A 23679-nucleotide genomic window follows, 5' to 3' on the forward strand; every position below is an offset into this window, starting at 1 on the left:
AAAAAAAAAAGTGTTCTGGTGTTTCTGTTCCATACCACATCATGGATTGTTATTGCTGTGTTACCTGTTTTACATTGTGGGCAATAATCCTTACACTATCAGTGTATGTTCCCTATCTATATGGGCAGGTATTATGACACTGGGCATAGGGAGTATACACTCCATCTTTGGTAAGGGCAGGTGAAGCCAGGGTTCACCTGAAGAAGTATGGGCAAGGTGGCTGAGGTGTTTGAGCAGATTAGCAGCTTAATCACCTAACACCTCAATTGGTAATTGGAATCAGCTGCACCTGATTCCAGTCTGTATAAAAGCTGGGGAAAAGTCGCCACCGGAACTCTTTGGATTCCTGCTTCGGCTGGGATGGAAGAAAAGGGGGAGTTGAATATCTTCTGTTATAGAAAATCTTTGGTACCGTACAAAAGCTGGGGATCAGCTAGTCCCCAACTTTGTTCTGCTTCTTTTTTCATTGCAATTGGTGCTAAATTAGTACGCAGCTGGGGATGATCCCGACATAGTACCGTATTAGCTAGTCCGCAACTTAGTAGGCAGCTCTGTACTAACTCTGCAAGTTCCTTGCAATTGAGTTTAGGATGTGAAAAAGGCTTAGGTTTACACCGTTAAAGGGACAGAACTCTTGTTGTATACTGTTGTAAATATTGTGAATAAAAGTGTGCTTTGGCGTTTAACAGTATCTTGAGCCTCTGGAGTGATTTCTAAAGCAACAAGCTGGTAATATTGTGATCAGAGGTGCCTTCCTACACCAGACTACAGGGGGCGCTACATCACACAGTGCACTGGAGCTGACATTTAGAAAAAGTTGAAACAGACCTTAAAGTTATGTGTAAAAAGTTGTCAGGAAGCCATTTTCTTTATGTAGAAAAAGAGTGGTGCATGATTGACATTATTTAAAATATGCTGCCAAAACCCATGTTTATAAAAAACAAATCTTATAAATAGGTCTTCGAGTAGGGTTGCCACCTGTCCGGGTTTGAGCCGGACAGTCCGGGAATTCGCATCTGTGTCCGGGTGGCAGGAATTAACAAGCCTGGACGCCCTAAGAAACACCAACCTTCCTTTAATATTTTTTTTGACATACATTAGTTGTTAAAACGATTTCCACTATCTTATTAGAAATGTACTGTTTATGTTTAGTACTGATCTGTACATTCTACTTTGTCCCCAACATTTGAATAATGCTGAGGAGGGAAAATTGACATATATCCACATGATATAAACCATCCAAGTGAGGGGTTGCAGTCACGTGTCCCCAGCAGGCTTCGCCACCATACTGGCAGTCAAATTAAAACATTGTATATGACATATTTGGTATAGAAGAGTATCATTACTTTGTATGGGGATAAAAACAAAAACTTTGTTCTATGAAGCTCAGAACTGGAATCTGTAGATTTTTTGTTCCTATAAGAATCAACTTCATCGAGTGACAGCTAAACGGTTAAGCGAAGAGACTGTGCTAAAGGATTATGCTGTGCAAAAAGGAGCACAGCATTAACAATATGTAAGGTAAGTGCATAACGATTTCTGTTCAGTTTTCAAGTAGTCTAAAATTACATGTAGATGAATACAGTTTGCATTATTGTGCATTTAAATATTTTATAAACGATGATGGCTCTGTGATTTCATATTGAAGTTCAGTAAAATAATTAATGTAGTACAATGCATTCTGTTAATTGCAAAGTAATATTTAATGTAAGAACTGGAAATCACCAACCCACTTAAGTGTAATCTCTGTTTAAGTGTATAGATACTTCTGAAAAATCGGTTATTATTATTATTATTATTATTATTATTATTGAGTGTAACACGCTTAATTGTCTAACCGATTTTTCAGAAATATTCATATGAAATCATGGAACCAGCAGTATATTTAAATGCACAATAATGCAAACTGCATTCATCTGCAATTTTAGGCTACTTGAAAACTGAACTGAACTCGTTATGGAGTTTGATTGCAAGTTTGATTGCTAGAAATATCAAGAGCACAATACTGTGTATACTGCATGATTATTGATTTGTTCCAAGATCTGGTGGTATTGTGTTAATTGTATTACGGTATACTGCAGTTTTAACCAAGGCTGACTGAGAAATATGTACGGGTTTGGTCTGTGCAAAAGGTGGAAAACATATCTTCGGGGGTGTTTTTTCAGTTATTATCTGTTAAAACTGAAAACTTCAAGCCCTATATATACTGTATATAAGCACCACCCCAATTATAATAATCCCAAAAATAAGTAGTAAATAAATAACAAGAAAAGAAATACCTCTTGCTGATTTACAGTTTTGTCTAAGTGGTCTCCACTATGTACATTAATCATCACCCCATCACAAACAGCATATACAATTTGATAGTCAATACTTTCTTACGTAAAGAATTAAAATTACACATTTGGACATCACAAACAATAAAAGCATTGTCAAATAAACACAAAACACTGTATGGTCACTTTCTGAGTGAACATCAGGGCCAGAGATGCATTTTAATGTCACTTCCTGTTTAGCCCTACCCACTTCGGCGATGTCATCCAAGTAAACCCAAGTACGAATATTCAAACGAGAATTAATTTGCTAGTTATGATTAAAAGCAATGGATTCTCTACACACCATTATTTTTCAGTATAGTCTCACACAAAAAGATGACAGTGGCAGACAAAATGCCAGCATTAGAATCCATTCCAAAAGATGAAGGTTATATTTAAATGGTTAATCAATGGGTTGATGCTATAATAATTACAAAGTGAAACCAAGTACAATGTTTAAAAGTAAATGAAGAAGTTGTGATATAGCAGTAGCGCAGTTCCGCCCTTGGTACAAAAAAGAGTGAGTGGCTTGCTGTAGTGTGTACTCACGTTGTGCTGCAAGCGAACAGTCAGTAAATTAATGTTGAATGCCTTCAATGTTGGACTCTGATTAAAGCCACCTTGTTGAAGATGATATCTGGAATGGTCTCAATTTCTAAACTCACATGAAGTCTCCAAAAAGTCTTACAATACAAAGTGGTAGCTGCGGTGCCATATTACAGTATTAACAACATTAAACTGCTTAGGAAAATACTAATACATACTGATAATGTCATTGCAACGGGAAGGTGAAAGCACAGCAGACGGGAGAGTGCATATCCCAATGCAATTAGCAGTCAGCTTGAATTACCGTAGTAGTCATAGTAGCTCGCAAGATTTTTATACGTGGATACGGAGATTTGAGATTCAGTGACTGCTGTGAATAGTGTAGCTAGTGGCGAGAGAAAGACCTTGTCAGCTGACAGGAGGAAATAGACCCCACTGGGGCTGGCAAGGGTTAACCACCCTAACTGGCAGTATCCAGCTCTGTGTTTTCAAATGGAACAGGATGCTGGAGACACCCGCCAGAGACTTCTAAGAAATTAAACAGAATAATACCCCTAGAGTCTGCGAGAGCGGGGGCAGAAGATGATTCAAGGTTTGACAACAGTTAACGACTTAGGAAAGGAAACATATATGAGAACGGAGAGTACTTTGCAAAGGACTAGCTCAAGATCTGCAGTCAGCAAAGACATGGAGCTCCAAGTTTGTGTCTGTGGCAGGAGCAAAGTGACAGTGGTTAGGGGGTTGAAGATTCATCAAGGGAGAATGAAATGCTTGAGGGAGAAGGGACAAGGGCCTTGCATTGATCAGTACTTTTTACGAAGTCAGTCAAGTCAGTCGAATGAAATCCAGTAACAGGAAGTAAACCACAGTTCACAGAATATCAGCACCCCTGCCATAGATGAAAGGAGGACTTGCATAAACACAACTAGTGATGAACCTAATGATCCTTGTGAACCCGGTCAGATGAACCAGCGTAAGAAAGAAAATAACGTCAAATTCAAACAGCTAAAAAGGAGAGGAAGAAGCTCCATGTGACATTCCTAGATTTAGCTAATGCATAGGGTTCAGTACCACATGAACTTCTTTGGGCAGCATTTGATTTTTTCAGTGTACCGAGGACAATAACAAACTTAGCGAAAGCCTATTTCAGAGATTTGCAATTTTGTTTTTCAACTTCAGAGTTCACCACTACATGGCAATGTCTAGAAATTGGAATAATGGCAGGATGCACCATTTCTCCACTGGCTTTTACCATGGCAATGGAAGTAGTTATTAGGGTGTCAAAATGGGTAGTGGGAGGAGAACGCTTGGCTTCTGGAATGCGACTGCCACCAATTAGAGCATACATGGATGGCATGACAATCATGACTACAACAGTTGCCTGAACTAATTGGTTATTGGGCAAACTAATCAATAACATTGAATGGGCACAAATGCAATTCAAGCCCACTAAGTCAAGAAGCATCTCTATAATTATTATAAGTGGTTCTACATTAGGCAATACCAACAGTGTCTGAGAAGCCTGTAAAAAGTCTTGGGAGATGGTATGATGGGGTCCTAAAGGACACAGTTCGTGTGGGAGAAGTGAGACAACAAGCAGTGAAAGGGTTGAAGAGCATAGACAGCAGCGCTTTACTGGGAAAACTTAAACTCTGGTGCTTTCAATTTGGTCTTCTGCCAAGACTACTGTGGCCACTCACTGTGTATGAGGTTTCCTTGACAACAGTAGAGAAGCTGGAAGCGTTAATCAGTTCATACTTCAGGTAATGGTTAGGAGTTCCACGCTGCCTCAGCAGAGTGGGACTGTATGGTAAAGGGATACTGCAGCTGCCAGTCTCAGCTCTAACCGAGTATAAGTGCGCCAAGGATCGATTGGAAATGACATTGGTAGAGTCATAGGCAAAGGACGCTGTGGAAGATGCAAAGGCTGTCCTTTGTACCAGTGATATCATGTGGCAAGTACAGCATGGAAGAGGAGGCCTTGGTCTCAGTTGAGCTCCTCCTACATGACACAAAGCAGCCCCAGCTCAACGGAGGAAGCTGGTAGTCAACAAGGTGCAAAAGCAGGAAGAGAGGATGAGGTGCATAAAGGCAATTTCCTAGGCCAAGCAGGGAGAATGGACGAGATGGGAGAGTGTGGAACAATGCAAGATCGACTGGCGAGATGTATGGACAGTGGAACAGAGCAGGATCAGTTTCCTCATCAGGTCAACATATGATGTTCTCCCATCACCACAGAACCTTAATCTGTAGGTAGGAGAGGATCCGTCATGTCCTTTGTGTTCATCGCCAGCTACATTGACACATGTTGACATTATGTAAGGTGGGTCTTAGCCAAGGACGGTTTACTTGGCGCCATGACCAGGTGCTGCAATGTGTGGCCTTAGAGTTGGAAGACAAGCACAGCATGACCAGCAGGTTGCCACCAATTCCAGCAATGAAGCAGAACAGCGAAGATGGAGAGTCCAGGTTTACCCAGTGGAGGTGGGTTGTCGAGGATTTGTGGCACACTCCACAACCCGGTTTCTTAGAGACATCGGATTCAGTGGTCAAGAGTTGCGATGCATAGTGAAGAACGTTTCTGAAGCAGCAGAGAGGAGCAGTAACTTGCTCTGGTTGAGACGAAAACATTTTGGTAGGGGATCTCAAGCACAGTAGAAAAAAAGCAACGTCGATTTAAAGAAGGTAAGTAAGCTGGGCTTAGCTGAGTGGGAGACAGAGGGGGGGTGATGCCGGCACGCCAGAATCACTGTTGAACCCTCTTAAGATGTTGTGGGCTAGTCGACGAAACACCAAGGATGGAAGGTGCCCACTTGAAGCCCCCAGAGAAGTACCCTACTCAGCTCAGTCAGGCGGTTGTCATACTGTGGTTGCCGCACTGTGGTTGATCGCTGGAGCCAGTACTGCAGCCGTTGCGTCTGCTGATGCGCCAGAGAGGCAAAATAGGCTGATCCCTGGAGCCACATTACACTTCAGCCATCAACACCAGTGTGACAGAAATATAATTAATTTTTTTTTTCTTTTTTTCTTTTAATTTTAGTCATTGCCAATTATGTTTTATATTATTTTCTCCCCAATTCACCGCTACCACCCCTGCACTGACTCGGGAGGGCGAAGATGAACACATGCTGTCCTCCGAAGCGTGTGCCGTCAGCTGACCGCTTTTTTCACATTGCGGACTCACCATGCAGCCACCCAAGAGCTACAACGTTGGAGGACAACGCAGCACTCGGGCAGCTTACAGGCAAGCCCGCATGCACCCGGTCAGACTACAGGGGTCGCTGGTGAGCGGTGAGCCGAGGACACCCTGGCTGACCTAACCCTCCCCCCGGGCGGCGCTCGGCCAATTGAGCGCCACCCCCTGGAAGCTCCCGTCCTCGGTCGGCAAAGGAATAGCCTGGACTCGAACTCGCGACGTCCAGACTATAGGGCACAACCTGCACTGCACGTGGAGCGCCTTTACTGGATGCGCCACTCGGGAGCCCCCTAGAAATATAATGAATCTTGATTGTAAATCTCCCTCCTGGCCTGTAAGGGCGCTAAGCAGCGAAAGTAGAGTTCTTTGGACAGGCTGGTCTGACAGTTCTTTTCCAGGGCCGGGAAGTCGGTCATTCTGGAAGAAGGCGAGACTCCATTGCATGAACATATTGACCCGGAAGGGAAACGACGTAGCAGCTGCAAATTGTAGAGATAGCTGCACTCGTTTACCAAGGGGTCATGCGTGATAGCATAAAAGGGGACGGAGAATCACAATCTATTCCTTCGCTTGGTTTGTGGATACAGAGAACTAGAAGGACCGGGAGAAACCCAGAAAAAATAAAAAAAAATGATTTGTGAGTGTTTTTTGTTTGTTTGTCGCTGTTAGTAATTGTCTTTTGTTTGTGAATCACTAGACGGCTAACACATATCCGGAGCTGTCACCTTGGGCCAGCACTACCCGGAACAACACTACACCACAGTCACTTTATAAATTGTTATCATACACCACGAGCACTACTGCACACACCCGGACTGGTGACCGTGTTCAGTATTATTGTGGGGCAGATAACGTGTGTTTATCATTTGGGCTGCAACCCATTATTATTGTTACTTCTGTGCTTAACACATTGGTGTGTATTGCCGGAGGTTTATTGTTTGGTCGCCAGACCGGGATTTAAAAATAAAAGACCCCTTTTCCAAAACGGATTACAGTTTCCTGGTTGTGATTATTTCTGCACTGCATCACCTCTGCACCTGTTCTACTCAGCAGCCACTTTGCCACAACCATAGGAAGAAGGATATTTACATCATCAGATGGAAGGAAACGCAGATGGATCACATTAATTTACAGTAAAAGAAGCTATGTCTTAGTTGGTGCTTATCTTGGTGAGAGCTGAGTCCAATATCAGCATGAAGTTTTAACACATACACTCATGTAATGGAAATCACAGCAGTGAATAAACGCTATCAACACTTCTTCCAGCACATGTAGATGGTGCAGCATTAAAAATATGTGGCAGTTTATAACCATGTGAAAAATATGATTATGCTGTAAGATATTCTTTCATTTGAAAGCTCTGTTGAAGCTAGACCTCGCCAGTCAGAGGAGCCATTAGAAGTGTATGCAGCTGAAATAATGATGGTACTGTTAGCCTTTCCTGGCTATGGCATGAATGCAATTAAAGGGTAGCAGTTTAGAAGGTTTATTGCTGGCCTGGACACTGATTTACAATCTAAATGTTTTGAATTTGGTGTTAAAACCATGTCTGAAGCCCTTCAGATTGCCAGCCAGTGAAAAAGCCAAAAATGCTCTTAACACCAGAACTACCTGACGTACATATATACCTAGAGCTACCGGAGTCGTCTTTTTAACCTCTATATTAAAAATGTGTATAAAACTATTAGGACTGTCAAGCGATTAATCTGGAAATTAAAAAAATTATCTTAATTGCATATTTAATTGATACAATTACTGCTTCCATCTCATTCGTTTGTTGTATTACTGATGCTATTATTATTATTATTATTTATTATTATTATTATTATTATTATTATTATTTTATTTATTTATTTATTTTAAGTTCTTATTACCTATAAGGCCTTACATGGTCTTGGACCTTCTTATCTTCAAGATCTGCTGACCCCACATGCCCCTGGTGGTTCCCTGAGATCACAAAATGCTAATCTTCTGACAGTCCATAAAATGTGTTTGAACTCTGTCGGAGCCAGGGCATTTAGTTATAATTCTGAGGACTTCTCTTTGACGAGGCCATTCCAGAACCTTGATTTTTTTCTTATTTAACCATTCTGAAGTAGATTTTGATGCATGCTTTGGATCGTTGTCATGTTGGAACGTCCAGTTGCACTTTAAACCAAGTTTTGTAGCGGTGGGTTTCAGACAATTGACCAATATCTTTTGGTATTATTATTATTATTATTTATTTCTTAGCAGACGCCCTTATCCAGGGCAACTTACAATTGTTACAAGATATCACATAATTTTTACATACAGTTACCCATTTATACAGTTGGGTTTTTACTGGAGCAATCTAGGTAAAGTACCTTGCTCAAGGGTACAGCAGCAGTGTCCCCTACCAGGGATTGAACCCACAACCCTCCGGTCAAGAGTCCAGAGCCCTAACCACTACTCCACACTGCTGCTATGGAATCCATTTTACCATGCATTGGAACTAAATTTCATGTGCCATTAGAGGAAAAACAGCCCCATAGAAGGATATTGTCACCTCCATGCTTGACAGTAGGTATGGTGTTCTTTTCTTTGTACGCCTCACCACGTAACGACTATCAGTGTGACCAAATAGCTTGATTTTTGTTTCATCACTCCACAAAACCTTTGAACAGAAGAGTGGCTTTTTCCTTGGCCTGCATCCATTGAGACCTTCACTATGCAATACTCGACCTATGGTTGAAATGGAAACTCCAGTCCCTTGCAGCCAATTCACTTTGAATATTTCTGGTATCCTTGCCTGACCCCTGGTGTTTTTTACATCCCATTACCAGGCAATATTCTTTCTTTTCTCCTGTCCATCACACTTTTTCTTGCATTGATTATTTTTTTATTGACAATAAATTACTCCCATACATTCATTCCTGTACTTATAACAGTATAGTTATTTCCGATCACTCCCCGCTTGCATTAGAACTTCTTTTTCCTAAACAACCTGCTTCTCGCCACCCTTGGCATTTTAATCCTCTGCTGCTCTCCAATAAAGCATTTGTGGAATTCATGTCTGTGCAGATAGCTTTTCTGCATGGACAAATAATCTCGTACACAGCATGTGACAGAGAAAGAATGAATCTTGATTATAAATCTCCCTCCCGACCTGTGAGAGTACTGTGTAAAGGAAACAATGCCCCGGGCTGGATGATCTGACAATTCATTCCAGGGAAAGGTGGAAGTTCGCCATCTAGAAAGGGGGCAGAGCCACAGTACACCCAGTCTTCGCCCTAGACGGGAGGCGATGTGGCAATCGCGGATTGGAGGAAAAGAGATAGCAATTGCTAACCAGGGGGGCGTGGCTGAAGGTACAAAAGGGGATGTGTCCGAGCAAACTGCTCCTTTGTTATAGTTGCGAGAGAACTGCTGAAGGACTGTAAACCAACCGTGATGTTTAGTGTTTGTTTGTTTGTTTAGTGTCTTTTTTGTCTGTCATCTGTTTAAGCATTGCATCACATCTACACCTGTGCACTGCAAACCACTTTGCAACACAGCCCAAATTAATAAAACCCACACTAGGGGACTGTCTGAGTTGACCAACCTTATTTTTAATCTTGATAAAAAAAATATGCAAACACTTCCTGCCCCAGTCTGTACAAAGAGCGCCTGGCACTTCAAACTGATTTTGATATTTTCTCCAGTTAGCAGGCAGAGCAGCGCCTGCAAAAATCCTGTCATAAATACTATAAGCATAGTGACAAGACTTGCTTATCAGCTTTGTCATTCTGCTGCATCTCGTTTAATCCCCTGGATTCTCACATCTTCTTGTTCTCTCTCATCTGAATTACAGGAGATCAATAATCAGTTTGAACATTTCTACTCCAACCTCTATGGGTCTGACTCTTCCTCGGACCCCTCATTAATTAGCTCTTTCTTTGAACGACTTGAAACGCCTTGCATTGATCAACAATCTAAAGCTGATTAGGATAAACCCTTCTCTTTGGATGAAATAACTCTGGCTGTTAAATCTATGCAGAGTGGCAAGTCCCCAGGACCAGATGGATTCCTCATTGAATTTTATGAGAAATTCAATGAGGAAATCAGTTGATCTCTGCATTTATTTGGAACAAAAAGACGCAGCATATTCGTAAGGCTTTCCTACAAAGACCAAGACCACTAGGAGGTCTAGCATTGCCTAACTTCCACTTACAGTACACTGTATGTAGAACGGTAGAAAATAGAAAGTTGAAAGGTACTTTTTAAAGAAGTTGAAATATCATTAAACTTTGTCAGTTTACCAGTGTCAGTTGCAGGATCAGAGTGATCTTTTTCCGCCCTCCGCTGCCTTAAAACTTGGGTGCGTAGCACATCGAGCCAAAAGAGACTAACACAGCTTGCTCTTTGCATGTACACAGTGACATTCTGGACGTGCTAGATATCCATTCCCTCGTGAAAAAAAACCAGCAGCATGACAACGGATCGCAAGTGAACATTTGGAGCCTTCTGACTGTCCTTGTCTACAACGACTACTGTAAATAAAATACAACTGTTCAGCGTGTTTTGACAAGTAAACTTTTCCAAATTGCAGTATTTCAGTGGATCATAACATTATGTTTGCCCTAAACGTTTTATGGTAAACATGCTGTAAACATTAGCGAGGACTGTGGTTAAAGTATGTTTTTACTTAAATAGATAAACAGGGTTAAGCTGGCTTCATTTTATTACCACGTTTAACATAATAGCAACCAAATGCATGGTTTCCATCATATACCGGGGGGTACAGTTTTGTTCAATGGCTCTCAGCAACCCCAGTGTAAAAATGGTTCCAGCGTCACTGAACAAAAGGCTGATACTTTGCTATGCCAGTTTCAAAAGCTTCTGAAGGACAGTGTGCCAGTCGATAGCAAATGTGTTGTTATCCAGTTATGTAACCATTAAAGTTTCAATTTTCATGTAGCATAAAACTTTACCTCCTAAAATCAATGAAGGTCATTTACTATTGACAGACTGCATAAATAGTTAATGTGAGTAGACCCAAAATCTAGATCATTCCATGTGCTGAGCTGGTGTGATTTTATACACATCAAACTGACTATAAACTGCTGGTTCAAGAAAGTAAACCATTACTAACAGCAGTGTTCCAAATGTGTGAGCATTCCAAATATAGTATAATATGTTTTCTGAATATTACATTCAAATTCCAGATTTACTTGTACATGGTTTGAAAATGCTTATGTGGGGGAGTATTGGGTGGCAGGGAGGGGGTTAAATTCCTCCCTGCAAAAACACGAGGGGATGTGGCTGGAGCCATCAATTAAATAAATAATTAAATGATTAATTAGGCTACAGGTGTATTTAAAGGGTGATCACGGGTGTTAGAGAGGTTGGTGATGGTGATGGTGATGTGCAGTGCAGTGTGGTGTGCTGTTTTTGTATTGTGTGTATGTGTTGTAAATATATGCGTGTGAGCACTTAAACTATAAGCTTTCTGGTCTCCGAGTCTCCTTGCTGACATGACCCCGTCACAACATGGAACGAGTGTTCAGTCATGACAACACTTTCTATAAATGCTCACATTCTCCAGGTCCACCTCCAAAAAGGATTGACAAAGGATTGATGAATGTAACCACTTCCCAACATGGCAAGGAGTGCGGCAGCGATGTCAGCTTTGCCCGCATGGATTCTCTCATGTGCAGTGCACAAAATATGAAGTCCATCTTTGTCTCAATAAAAATAGAAACTTCTTTCTTCAGTACCATGGAAAGTAAGATCCAGATTTGTTTTGTTTTGTTATTCAGGTTCAAAATAAAGCAGTTTTTTTTCTATGTCTGGGCATTATAGGGTTTGCAAATGTTATCCATGTTGACTTTCCAATCCATGTCAGCAGGCCCAATAATCCGAATTTGTATTTTACTAGATTTATTGTTATTTTCTAACAGATTGTTCAAGATAGAACGTATGATATTTATTGACTATTAATGACTCGGATTTCTTACAACTGACAATATATATGGAACACATTTAAATGAAGTTACAAAACAAATTATTGTATTTTCCTCAACTGTGGGTAAGCTGGCAAATATGGCAGCAGAAATTCTATATGGGTGAAATATGCAGACACACAATATTTCACTGCTGCTTACAGCTCATCTGAGTTTGCGTGTCTGCGAGAGTTGTTTTTATGAACTGTTGAGTCACAATGTTCTTTTTACATATTTTCTTACTCACATATTCAGAAATGGTATAATAGGGTGTTTTCCCAGCATAATCGATCACTGCCTTCCATGACATTTAGTATCTGCTTTATAGCCAGAACAAGCACCGTCAATCTCAAAGTCTTTGAAAGGGGCATTTTACACAAAAAAAACCCCAAAAAACACAGATAAGTGTTGAGAAATTGGCAGGTCTACCTTGTAGTGTTAGAAAGAAAATAGGATTTGAATCATTATAATAGGATTTACAGCAATAAAAATATATTTGATAAATGTTCTTCAGAAATAATAACATAAACACAATTTAAATGAAAAAGGCTGTAGATCACAAAATACAACATGGGGTTTGTTTTATGCAACAAAAACCAACAAAGTACACCTGTCTGTATAAATTACTAAATGTTTTTTTTCTGACAATATATCAAATACCTTATTCACATCAATAATTTCTCAGTGCTGGCAGGATGCAGACTGCTTATTTCTCTCCCTGTCTACTCCATAGTTCTTGTGAACTCTGAGCCCAGGTACTCTAGATTTACCTTCCATGCTTCTGACGCTCTTCTCTCTGCCTCTATGTTGTCACATGCTTCTCTCACTCTTAAAGAGGCAGGGCTTGTACGCATCAGAAGAAGGGCTGCGGTTATTCAAAACGACACTGATCGTATAATTTATTTTATCATAAAGACTATGACTCGAGGCAAGTGGGGACTTTTGGCCCAGGACTCGAGTCAAGTCTTTTCTTGCAGGAACTTGAGTCGAGTCATTTGATGACAATGCACCAAGTAGATGCTGGCATCCGTAAGGGCCATGATGAGGCTGAAGTCATTGCTGCAGTGATAAAGACAGTCAGCCTAGGTCTGAATTTAAGGGACATGCTCGAGATAAAAAGTGACTTGACGCTCATTAAATTTAAGAGAATTCTTAAGGGGCACTACAAAGAAGAGAGCACTACTGACCTCTATCAGAGATTGATCAACATCTCCCAGGGCCCCACAGAATTTCCTGTTCCAAGCCATGGAAATCAAGGAAAAGAAGAGAGGAGCTGATGAACAGTACAAGCCTGACTGGATCCGTAAGAAGTTTCTTCGATCAATCAGCACAGGGCTCCTGTGCGACAATGTCAATGTCAATGTCTGGACGAACCCAACACCACGGATGAGGTGCAAATTGAAAAAATCTGTAAAGCAGCTCGCTGGGAACAAGAAAGACAGCAGAAGTTGTGGAACAACTCTGCCATTAGAGTCAAAAAGGTGACAGCGCTGCAGGCTGAGATGAGCAGTCACACAAGAGAAGGTCACCACGATGCAGGGCTGTCCCCAAAGTTATCCCCTGGTTGCCCCAACCATTAGTTGCCATGCACACAAGAGTCAACCAGAAAGGCAGAACACAGGCTGCAGAGGTGACCACCCAGACAATGGTGAGGGAGCTGTTTGTTCTTAATAATGCAAGTCTGACTTTTTCTTTTTTCGATAACTCAATATTTTGAAGATTAAAAAAGGCCAAATTGTGTCCAAATAAAATTTAAAAAAATAATAAATCACACCGCTATGATTAAATATTCTCAGCATAAAATTTTTTCCTTGAGGATATTTGATCGTTTCCAAATTATTAAGTTTAAGCAGAATGATTTCCATTACACGAGAGTAGATGTTAAAACTTCATGCTGATTTGAACTCGGCTCTCGCCAAGATAAGCACCAACTAAGACGTAGCTTTACAGTAAACTAATGTGATCCATATGTGTCTCCATCCATTTACGTTTCCTTCCATATGATGATGTAGATATCCTTCTGTCTGGTGTTAATGGCTGAAGTGTAATGCTGGCTCCAGGGATCAGCTTATTTTGCCTCCCTGGCGCATCAGCACACACAACGGCTGCGATGCTGGCTCCGGGGATCAACCACAGTGCGGCCTCCCCAGCGCATCAGCATGACAACCGTCTGGATTGAGCTAAGTAGGGTACATCTCTGGGGTTTTCAAGTGGGCACCTTCCATCCTCAGTGTTTCGTCGACTAGCCCACGACACCTCAAGAGGGCTCGACGGTGATTCTGGCGTCCCAGCATCACCCCCCCTCCGTCCCCCACTCAACTCAGCCCAGCTTACTTACCTGTACATCAGCGTTTCTTTCTTTCTATTGTGCTTGAGATCCCCAGCCAGAATCTTTCCGTCTCAACCACAGCCAGTTGCTGCTCCTCTCTGCTGCTTCAGATAAGTTCTTCACTGTGCGACGCAACTCTTGGCCACTGAATCCGACGTCTCTGAGAAACCGGGTTGTAGAGTGTGCCACAAATCCTCGACAACCCACTTCCACTGGGTAAACCCGAACTCTCCATCCTCGCTGTTCCGCTTCAGTGGCTAGTTGAGCATACCGCAGTTTCTTCCTCTCATACGCCTCATCTACAGCATCCTCCCATGGCACTGTTAACTCTACCAGGTGAACAAGGCGTGCTGATCCAGACCACAAGACAATATCTGGTCGAAGGTTAGTGGTGGCAATCTCAGGTGGAAAAATAAGCCGTTGACCAACATCTGCCAGCATTTTCCAGTCTCTAGCAGCTTCCAGTTGTCCTGGGCGAGGATTGGTTTTAACACCTTTTCTTGGTGGTTGCTCTCCTGGGCAGAGGAATGTTGTCTTTTGTGTGTAATGTTTTGATGGAACAGGTGACAACTTATTGGTCATGTTACGCTTGTCTTCCAATGCTAAGGCCAAACATCGCAGCACCTGGTCATGGCGCCAAGTAAACCGTCCTTGGCTAAGAGCCACCTTACATCCTGTCAAAATGTGCCTTAATGTTGCAGGTGATGAACACAAAGGACATGAGGGATCCTCTCCTACCCAGAGGTTTAGGTTCTGTGGTGATGGGAGAACATCATATGTTGACCTGATGAGGAAACTGATCCTGCTCTGTTCCATTGACCATAGGTCTTGCCAGCCAATCTTGCGTTGTTCCACACTCTCTCATCTCATCCATTCTCCCTGCTTGGCCTGGGAAATGGCCTTTATACACCTCATCCTCTCCTCCTGCTTTTGCACCTCGTTGACTACCAGCTTCCTCCTTTGAGCTGGGGCTGCCTTGTGCCATGTAGGAGGAGCTGAACTGAAACCAAGCCCCCCTCTTCCATGCTGAACTTGCCCCATGATATCACCAATTCGAAGGGCAGCCTTTGCATCTTCCACTGCTTTCTTTGCCGCCCACTTTCTTCCAGTTTTCAACACAGGTGCTGCCTCCCTTACGCATTTATCGCGTGACTCTACTAATGTCATTTCCAGTCTGACCTTGGCGCACTTAAACTCCTCGGTTAGAGCAGAGACTGGTAGCTGCAGTATTCCTTTACCATAAAGTCCCACTCTGCTGAGGCAGCATGGAACTCCCAACCATTTCCTGATGTATGAACTGATTAAAGCTTCCAGCTTCTCTACTGTTGTCAAAGAAACCTTGTACACAGTCAGTGGCCACAGCAACCTCGGCAGTAGACCAAACTGAAAGCACCAGAGTTTTAGTTTACCTGGTAGAGCGCAGCTGTCTATGCTCTTCAACCCTTCCACTGCATGTTGTCTAACTTCTCCCACACGAACTGTGTCCTTTAGATCCCCGTCGTACCATCTCCCAAGGCTCTTCACTGGCTTCTCAGACACTGTTGGTATTGCCTCACCATTAATGAAGAATGTTTTATCTACTACTTTGCCTTTAATTATAGAGATGCTCCTTGATTTAGTGGGCTTGAATTGCATTCGTGCCCATTCAATGTTATTGGTTAATTTGCCCAATAATCGATTAGTGCAGGCTACTGTTGTAGTCATGGTTGTCATGGAAAGGTGTTTTGGGAAATATGGAGTGAAATTGTCTTACATTTCTATAAACTACATCTTTAGAGGGCCAAGTTAATATCTTTCTTATGATGATAGACATTGTGAAATGCATACAAAACCAAAAATAACCCATAACACAAAAATATATAGCGAACTATATACACTATATCTATCTATCTATCTATCTATCTATCTATCTATAGATAGATAGATAGATAGGTAGATAGAGTGTGCACATATATATATATATATATATATATATATATATATATATATATATATATATATATAATCATAAAAAAACAGTGTGTAAATAGCACCGGTGTATAACGGGACTGTAAATAACAGTAACAGACTGCAAACCTGTTAAAGCAGCAAGTTTGTTTTACTGTTTACTAGCAATACTGAAGAAATACACTTTGCACCTATCGGCTCTTGGGGAGGACAATGTTGAATCCCCAGAGCTGGATTACAGTAACAACTCTCCAGCAACGTGGTAAAGACTGAGAGAGCCAGCATTGATTTTAGTGAGGAGAGAAGACAAAACACTGAAACCAGTGATTAGCAAGACTTTTTATTTTACCCCGAGCTGGGTTAGGGGCTGTTTACTGTTTTTATCACGGCAAGCACAAAGTGACCGCTGGTTCCACAGAGTTCCAAAAGGGGCAGTAGGGAGCCAGTGGTCTTGTAATACTGCAGAGATCCAGGAGTGGCAGCACTGGAGCTGTGCTGTCTGTTTCAAGCCTTGACTTACTTAGTTGAAAGAAGGAAACATGGCCAACAATATCTTGTTCACTGCCACTTTATGCTCTCCTTCGTTTACCGTCTTTCTTCAAAATCTCCAGTGCTGGTGTTATTCTGCGGTCCTTAACAATGGGACATCTCTCTTCTTGGGATCTTACTGTAAAACTTATTTTCCTCAGGTCACATATAATATCAGATTCAAATAAAGACTTCTTTTTGAAAAAATTATATTGCACAAATTCTAAATTCATCCGACCACTAGAGGGTATAAGTAGCCGACATTAGCGATATTGATGTGGACGTGAAAACACCCACAATAAAGCCAAAGCAGGCAAACTGGCTTATGTCTGTTCTACACAAACTAGGGAAATTATATATATATATATATATATATATATATATATATATATATATATATATATATATATATATATAATGACCCTAAACACACAGCCAAAGCTACACTGGAGTGGTTTAAAAACAAGAACCTGAATGTCTTAGAATGGCCTAGTCAAAGCCCAGACCTCAATCCGATTGAGAATCTGTGGCAAGACTTGAAAATTGCTGTTCACCAACAGTCCCCATCCAACTTGACAGAGCTTGAGCAATTTTGCCAAGAAGAATGGGCAAAAATTGCAAGATCCAGATGTGCAAAGCTGGTAGAGACTTACCCAAAAAGACTCACAGCTGTAATTGCTGCCAAAGGTGCTTCTACCAAGTATTGACTCAGTGGGGTGAATACTTATGCAACCAACAAATGTCTTTTTTTTTGTTTAATTAACTTTTGTGTCACAATAAAAAATATTTTGCACCTTCAAAGTGTTATGTTGTGTAAATCAAATGGTAAAAATCCCAATTAAATCCATTTTAATTCCAGGTTGTAACACTACAAAATGTGGAAAAGTCCAAGGGGGGTGAATACTTATGCAAGGCACTATATATATATATATAAAATCATTTCAGGCTGGTCTCTTTCGGGGATATTGAATTCAGTTAAGGAAAGCCGCACTACCCCTAAAAAAAAAAAAAGAAAAGTTTTGAAATTGTTTTTCACATTGGTTTACAGTACAGTAGCTTTGTATTTAGTACAATTTAGACTATCTTCTAAATAATAAATTAAAGGTATTCATTTTCATGTTTTGCTATGGTATAGTATAATTTGGGGCGTCTGCTAAGAAATAAATAATAATAATAATAATAATAATAATAATAATAATAATAATAATAATAATAATAATAATAATAATAATAATAATAAAATCCATGTTGTTTAGAACATTCCACATAGCTTTTCTGTGACCCTCTCTGTTAAATTAAAAAAAAAATAGAATGTATGATTTTAAGATGCTATAAAAAAAATAACTGTTTTAACTTCGGTAAATACTTTCTAGAAGTATTTCTGTTGATTTACTATATCAGAATTTGCATTCAGTTCTGTTTAAATGTCTCTGAAGTTGTTTGTGTAGTTCTTGCATTAGAAACTATTTTAGTTCATTGATTTTCCTATTAATTTTCCTGTCAGTAAATTATATTTTCTATGCAGTATTGTGTGTTTTTTCTTTCTTTCAAACCCTGTGATAACCTATCATGTTACATTAGCCTATGTGTAAATAGTAAATACACTAAAAATGTTATTTGATTTATTTTTATTTTTTGAAGGCACACACAGTAACCATCATCAGGTCTTCATCTTGTACATACAGTATGATGAAGTAGTATACAACTTTCAGGGCAACAGGTCACCAACATTTCTGAAGCGAAATTGGTCTTCTGGGTGTGATTCGCCAAATATTTTGGCAGCAAATATTTCTGGATTTACAGTAGTATTTTAGCTTGTTTCCAAATGAGTTAAGTGTTTTGCAGAATTTTGCATGTGTTGGCAGTGGTGGACTTGCATAATTATTAATAACTCCTCCTCCAGAGCTGAGGAAAAAACACTTGCGATTATTAAAATGAGCATTTTTGGGTTTTTTTTGTTTTTTTTCTCCTGCAACTTTCTCAGGGCAGAATTGAGGGGAAAACTTCATGCCTGCCCATTGCAAAACTTGCATCTCTCTTGAATATCTGGCACATAGATTTTATTTTGACCACAAATTAAAGCAAACCAGTTCTTGTAATGGAATTTTGGCCATTGGGTGGATTGGCAGGGTCAGCCTGAAAGGAACTCCAAATCAAGTGATGCCCTTAGTCTGAGCAGCATAAAATATGAAAACCCAGAGGCAATGTAGTGAAAATCTTTGCCAAGGTGTAAACAGACGATCCCCACCCAACAGGTAAAAGTGATACGAAATGACAAGCTAGTTGCAGGATTTCAGTAAGTATAAATCAGCACTGAAAACAAATTTAAAGAGCTTCAAATGTCATTTATATATGTATTTTGACATGTCCCTTACTATTTTATGATTTATGCAATCACTGAGTGGTTATGTTGCTTCTATATCGAATTACCATAATTTTTCTCTAAATCTTTTTCTCTTTACTTTGCATGGAACTTGCTTGGAGCTTGGCTGAAGCTGTAAGTCTCCAAGTAAAGGGAGATTATCATTTTCTCCTAAATATCAGGTGCTATAAAATTGATCTTAATTTTCATATCACCACCATTAAAAAAAACAAAAACAAAAACCTCCTGCAGTTTCACATGTTGTTACTGAAAGCAACACATTTAAGAAACTGACACTGTTAATGAAAGAGTCCTTTATGAATGATTTCCATTGTGGTGCTATTACGATCCAACACTGTTTAGATCAACTGTATATACCCCACTGTGTTTTAACCAAGACATACATGTATACCACTCAAACATTCCCTACAGAACTGATAATTAACTTTGATCCACGAACAGCCAACCATGGCACAATGATTACCCTTACCACCCTACCCACTGTCTCTTTGAGCTGATCGTGAAGGAGGTAGCCTTGTACCCTACATTCAAGTTTTCCTTGACGCTCCTTGGACTAAACCAAGACCAAGAACAAGCATTTTGTATACCAAGCACTAAGTAAAATGCTGCAAATAATAATGTACTGCATGTTTTATAATAGCAAACCTTTTAGTAAATATACAGCACAAAAATGCACACACATACTAGTCTTCAGAGCAGGAGTCAAAAAGAAGGTATTGAAAGTTGGATGAATGATCCAAAAATAGTTTTTAGTGTTTTGAATATACCATTGATGTTTTATTTTTTTTATTTAATTCAATTTTAAAGTGACATAACTATTAAAGGGAACTTATCAGGGCTAAAGTGAATACATCATAATACAGTCACAATTTGTATGCTGGCCTAGCAGTGTAATTCTAAAACGGGAAAGGACTGACAGCTTCAGCAGTGTTTGATTTCACAAAATTAAATTGCATTGGAAGGAGCTGAAAGCATGGCCAACGCATTGCAATCATATGGACGGTACACACATGAAACTATGCCACAGTTGAATTATCATTATCATTTTGTTAAAGTAGGTCCAGCTAGATAATTATAAGCACTAATAAAAACTTTGGTTTTATGATAATTAACCCTCAACAGAACACAGACCCCAACAGCATATGATGGGGTTTTTTTTTGTGTACTTGTCAAATATAATTCTGATACAACTGGTATGATCAAGTCAGTTTCAAACAATAATGTTGCCTTGGGGTGTGAATGCAACCCATATTGGTAGACGAAGTACAGTATTGAAAACACTGTCAACATTTGTAGTTTTATTTAAATACATACAGAGGACACAAGATTGATGACTGGTTTATGTATTATGCAAATTAAAAAGATATTGTGTGTTCACCTTTCAGACTCGTCCTGGCTGCCCATAGGCCCCACACCTTATTGGAAGAACAATATTTAAGTTATTTAATTTCCGGGTGTTCTGTTGAGGGTTGAAAAGAAAGGCAAGAACATAAGTACAGTCTTTATCTCTCCATTTTCAAAGAGTTTTTTTTTTTATTCTTAAAAAGCACACCCACACTGGTTTTATCCAGTAACTTCACCACAAAAAAATATGTATCCTTATTTTTGTATTTTTCAGGATTTGAGAAGCTCACCTTCCATAGTATAAGGTCGTTTTTTTTTTTTTTATGTTTTTGTTTGTTTGTTTGTTTTTTGTTGATGTTTGCAGGTGTGTTACTTTTGCAAACATTAGATCAAGGGCTAAAAGTTAAAAAACTAAGGTGCAAATACATTTGTATATAATTATTTTATCAATAAGTTCTAATGTATTATTACAAAATAAATGTACACATAATAAATGTGCACAGAATAACTCAGATAATACAACAACCTTCTTTTAACTCAGATTAATCTGGTAATTAAGATGGAAAAGAATTGTCTTCAATAGTGTAGGGCAGGCTATAGTTTCAATACCTTCAAAGGGACTAAATTCAGTACTACTGCATCAGTATTGGTGCAAACGTGTTCAAGATCGAAATTAACAGGGTTCTGACGACCTTATTAGTTAGAATAAAAATGAATAAGGTTCAAGACATTTGGTAGTCTATTATGCTACTATTTTTTTTGCAATCAAATGCTGCAACATTTTTGAGAAATGTTGTATTAAACCAAATATTCAAAAAATATATAGGCTGTAATAGAAATCCTATACCATTTTGATAAACAATTAAGTTATAATAATAAGCAATACATAATTGTGTCAAATATTGAAACATTGCTGATTAAAATGTTTGCAGATATTGTGTGCAATATTCCCACATAAGAAATTATAAATGCGAAAACGTCATAAGTAAAATAAGTTACACCCAGTACACTTGTGAGTCTTGATTTTCTAGTTAGTATTTTAAATCTATACATGTTATCTGTCCTATAGGGCTACCTAGCCAAATATTGAAGTGAGAATAAATATTATCTTTTTTGCACAGTAACCATCACTTCAAAAGGTTAGACATTTATTTTAGAAACCTCTATAATCTACATAAACAAATTGTCCAGGGATATTCAGAATTAAAGTAAGAATAAAGTGAGCAGACCCGTACTTTGCAGTACCTGTGTGTGTTCAAATAAATTATATTTAATACTAAAGTATTTCTTACTGCTGTAGATGAAATGGTCTTTTTTTCTACGTATTTGGTATACCCACAATTTGCTCCAAAATAAAACATTCAACAGCCATATGCATGTTTACCATTCAGTCTGGCTAACCCAACAACGCTATGTACTGCAGCATTTTAAGTTGAGAGAAAAATAACATGACTTTTAAGCAAATTGTGTGGACATTACCACTTCTAGAGGCAAGAGTTCCAAACCTCCTGGAGAGCTACTGACTGTCACTGCGGATTAGACTCAATTTGCAATTCCTCTTTTGCTATTTGTTGTTAGTTTCCCTCGAAAAATATCTCTTCGTATGCGGGTGGCAGCTCGTTTGGAAGTGGGTAAGAAAAGGGGTATGAACGGGTTAGCTCTGGATCTGATGGCGAATAGCCGGGTAACTCAATAGAGGGGTGGCCTCTACATTGTACCTCTAACTCTGCTTCGTCAAAAACGTGAAAAACTGCAATATTAATATAAGAAACAGGTTGGAATGGAAATTCCCGAATTGAAAAGTCCTGCTCTTCATTAAAAAGTATAGCCCCGACGCTTTGTCTCTGAGACGAGTGTCTCCCTCTGTAGAACTGAGCTGATTTGTACCTCTTCATGATAATCAAGTTTATAAGCCCAAGTAGGCACTCCAAGGTGTTAAGGATAGTGGATATAACCAGGCTCCTTTGGTAATCCTTTAGTTTGTCACAGATTGGGTTTGGCGAGTTCAGACAGTAATGGGAATGCTTCCCCTCCACCAGGGACACAGTGTCTCCATCTATAACTGCTCCCGAGAAGGCAGTAAGGACTCCCAGCATAAACACCAAGACACCCAGCAGGAAGAAATTCTGACTCCTCGGTTTTCCTTTGCAGCAGACCAAGGCAGCCCCGAGCAGCACTTGCCCAAGGCAGATAAGCAGTCCGGAATAAAACGCCCCTGCCGCGGTTCCCAGGTGAAAATCCCCTTTCACTTCTGTTCCCAGCAAGAAGCATTTGATTCCGACTGCAACGGTGCTCACGCCACAGGCGAAGAGGAGGCAGCTGGATACGATGGCAAACAGTCCTTTCCCACTCAACTTCATTATATTCCTCCTCTACCTCTCCAGGTGCCCTGCCCTGCTTCATCCTTTGTCCTCATCAGCTTTACTTGGAGATCTGTCAGATTGTGACATGATTCTCAGATGATTACTCTTCAAAAAGAGGATCTTTATAGCTGCTCGCTCTCTCCCCCTTTCCCGCAACTTTACAAATTGATTAATTATTGATGGGAATAACCGGCTGCATCTGCGGAAAGAGCTCCATAAATCAAGCCTAATGTTAATGGTTAACCCCATGATATCCACCCCCCATTCAAAAAATTATGAAAGCAACTACATTGTGAAAATTAATTTAAAAGTGGGATTGTGCAAGCCCCTCCAATTCTTCCATTCTTTATAGTATAGGATAATGTTCTATATCGATTGTTCTCTGCTGTACAAAATACTGCAGGAGAGCATCGATGTGCTCTCGGAATAACATAAAAGGTTTATATTACACCGACTGAACTTGGGTGAAATTCTCTAGTAGAATGAATCAATACTGGTACGCAGGATCTTTGTAAATTGTTTTAGTATTTTCTTATGTCGTAGCACTTTTTCACCGTCAATAATAAGAGACCGGATTATCAATATTCCAGTTTGAAAAGTTGAAACCTTCAACGCTCTCCTTGCCACTTCTGGAGCTAACGTTTAATACATATCATCAGCTATATAACAGCCACTTAAAGGCACGGTGCATGTATTTTAAAATCATTTTAAAACAATCGTTTTTGTTTTCCTTGAGGTGTTTACAATATGTTCTTACTTGTTTGTCAGAATCAGCCACGTTTAGAA

General features: G+C 39.8%; 1 protein-coding gene across 1 annotated transcript; it reads right to left on the minus strand.

Moving 5' to 3' along the window:
- Positions 1 to 19743: 19743 nt before the first annotated feature.
- LOC117420624 (transmembrane protein 271-like) lies at positions 19744 to 23049 on the minus strand. Its single transcript, XM_034034124.3, has one exon. It carries the CDS (start codon positions 22888 to 22890, stop codon positions 22105 to 22107), a length of 786 nt encoding a protein of 261 aa, XP_033890015.2. The 5' UTR covers positions 22891 to 23049; the 3' UTR covers positions 19744 to 22104.
- Between the last annotated feature and the right edge of the window lie 630 nt (positions 23050 to 23679).

This window comes from Acipenser ruthenus, chromosome 1 (assembly GCF_902713425.1).
Source record: "Acipenser ruthenus chromosome 1, fAciRut3.2 maternal haplotype, whole genome shotgun sequence".
In the NCBI taxonomy this organism is placed as follows: domain Eukaryota; kingdom Metazoa; phylum Chordata; class Actinopteri; order Acipenseriformes; family Acipenseridae; genus Acipenser; species Acipenser ruthenus.

Coding starts and splice junctions, on each gene's coding strand:
- LOC117420624 (XM_034034124.3), bottom strand. CDS start 22,890: ATGAAGTTGAGTGGGAAAGGACTGTTTGCCATCGTATCCAGCTGCCTC.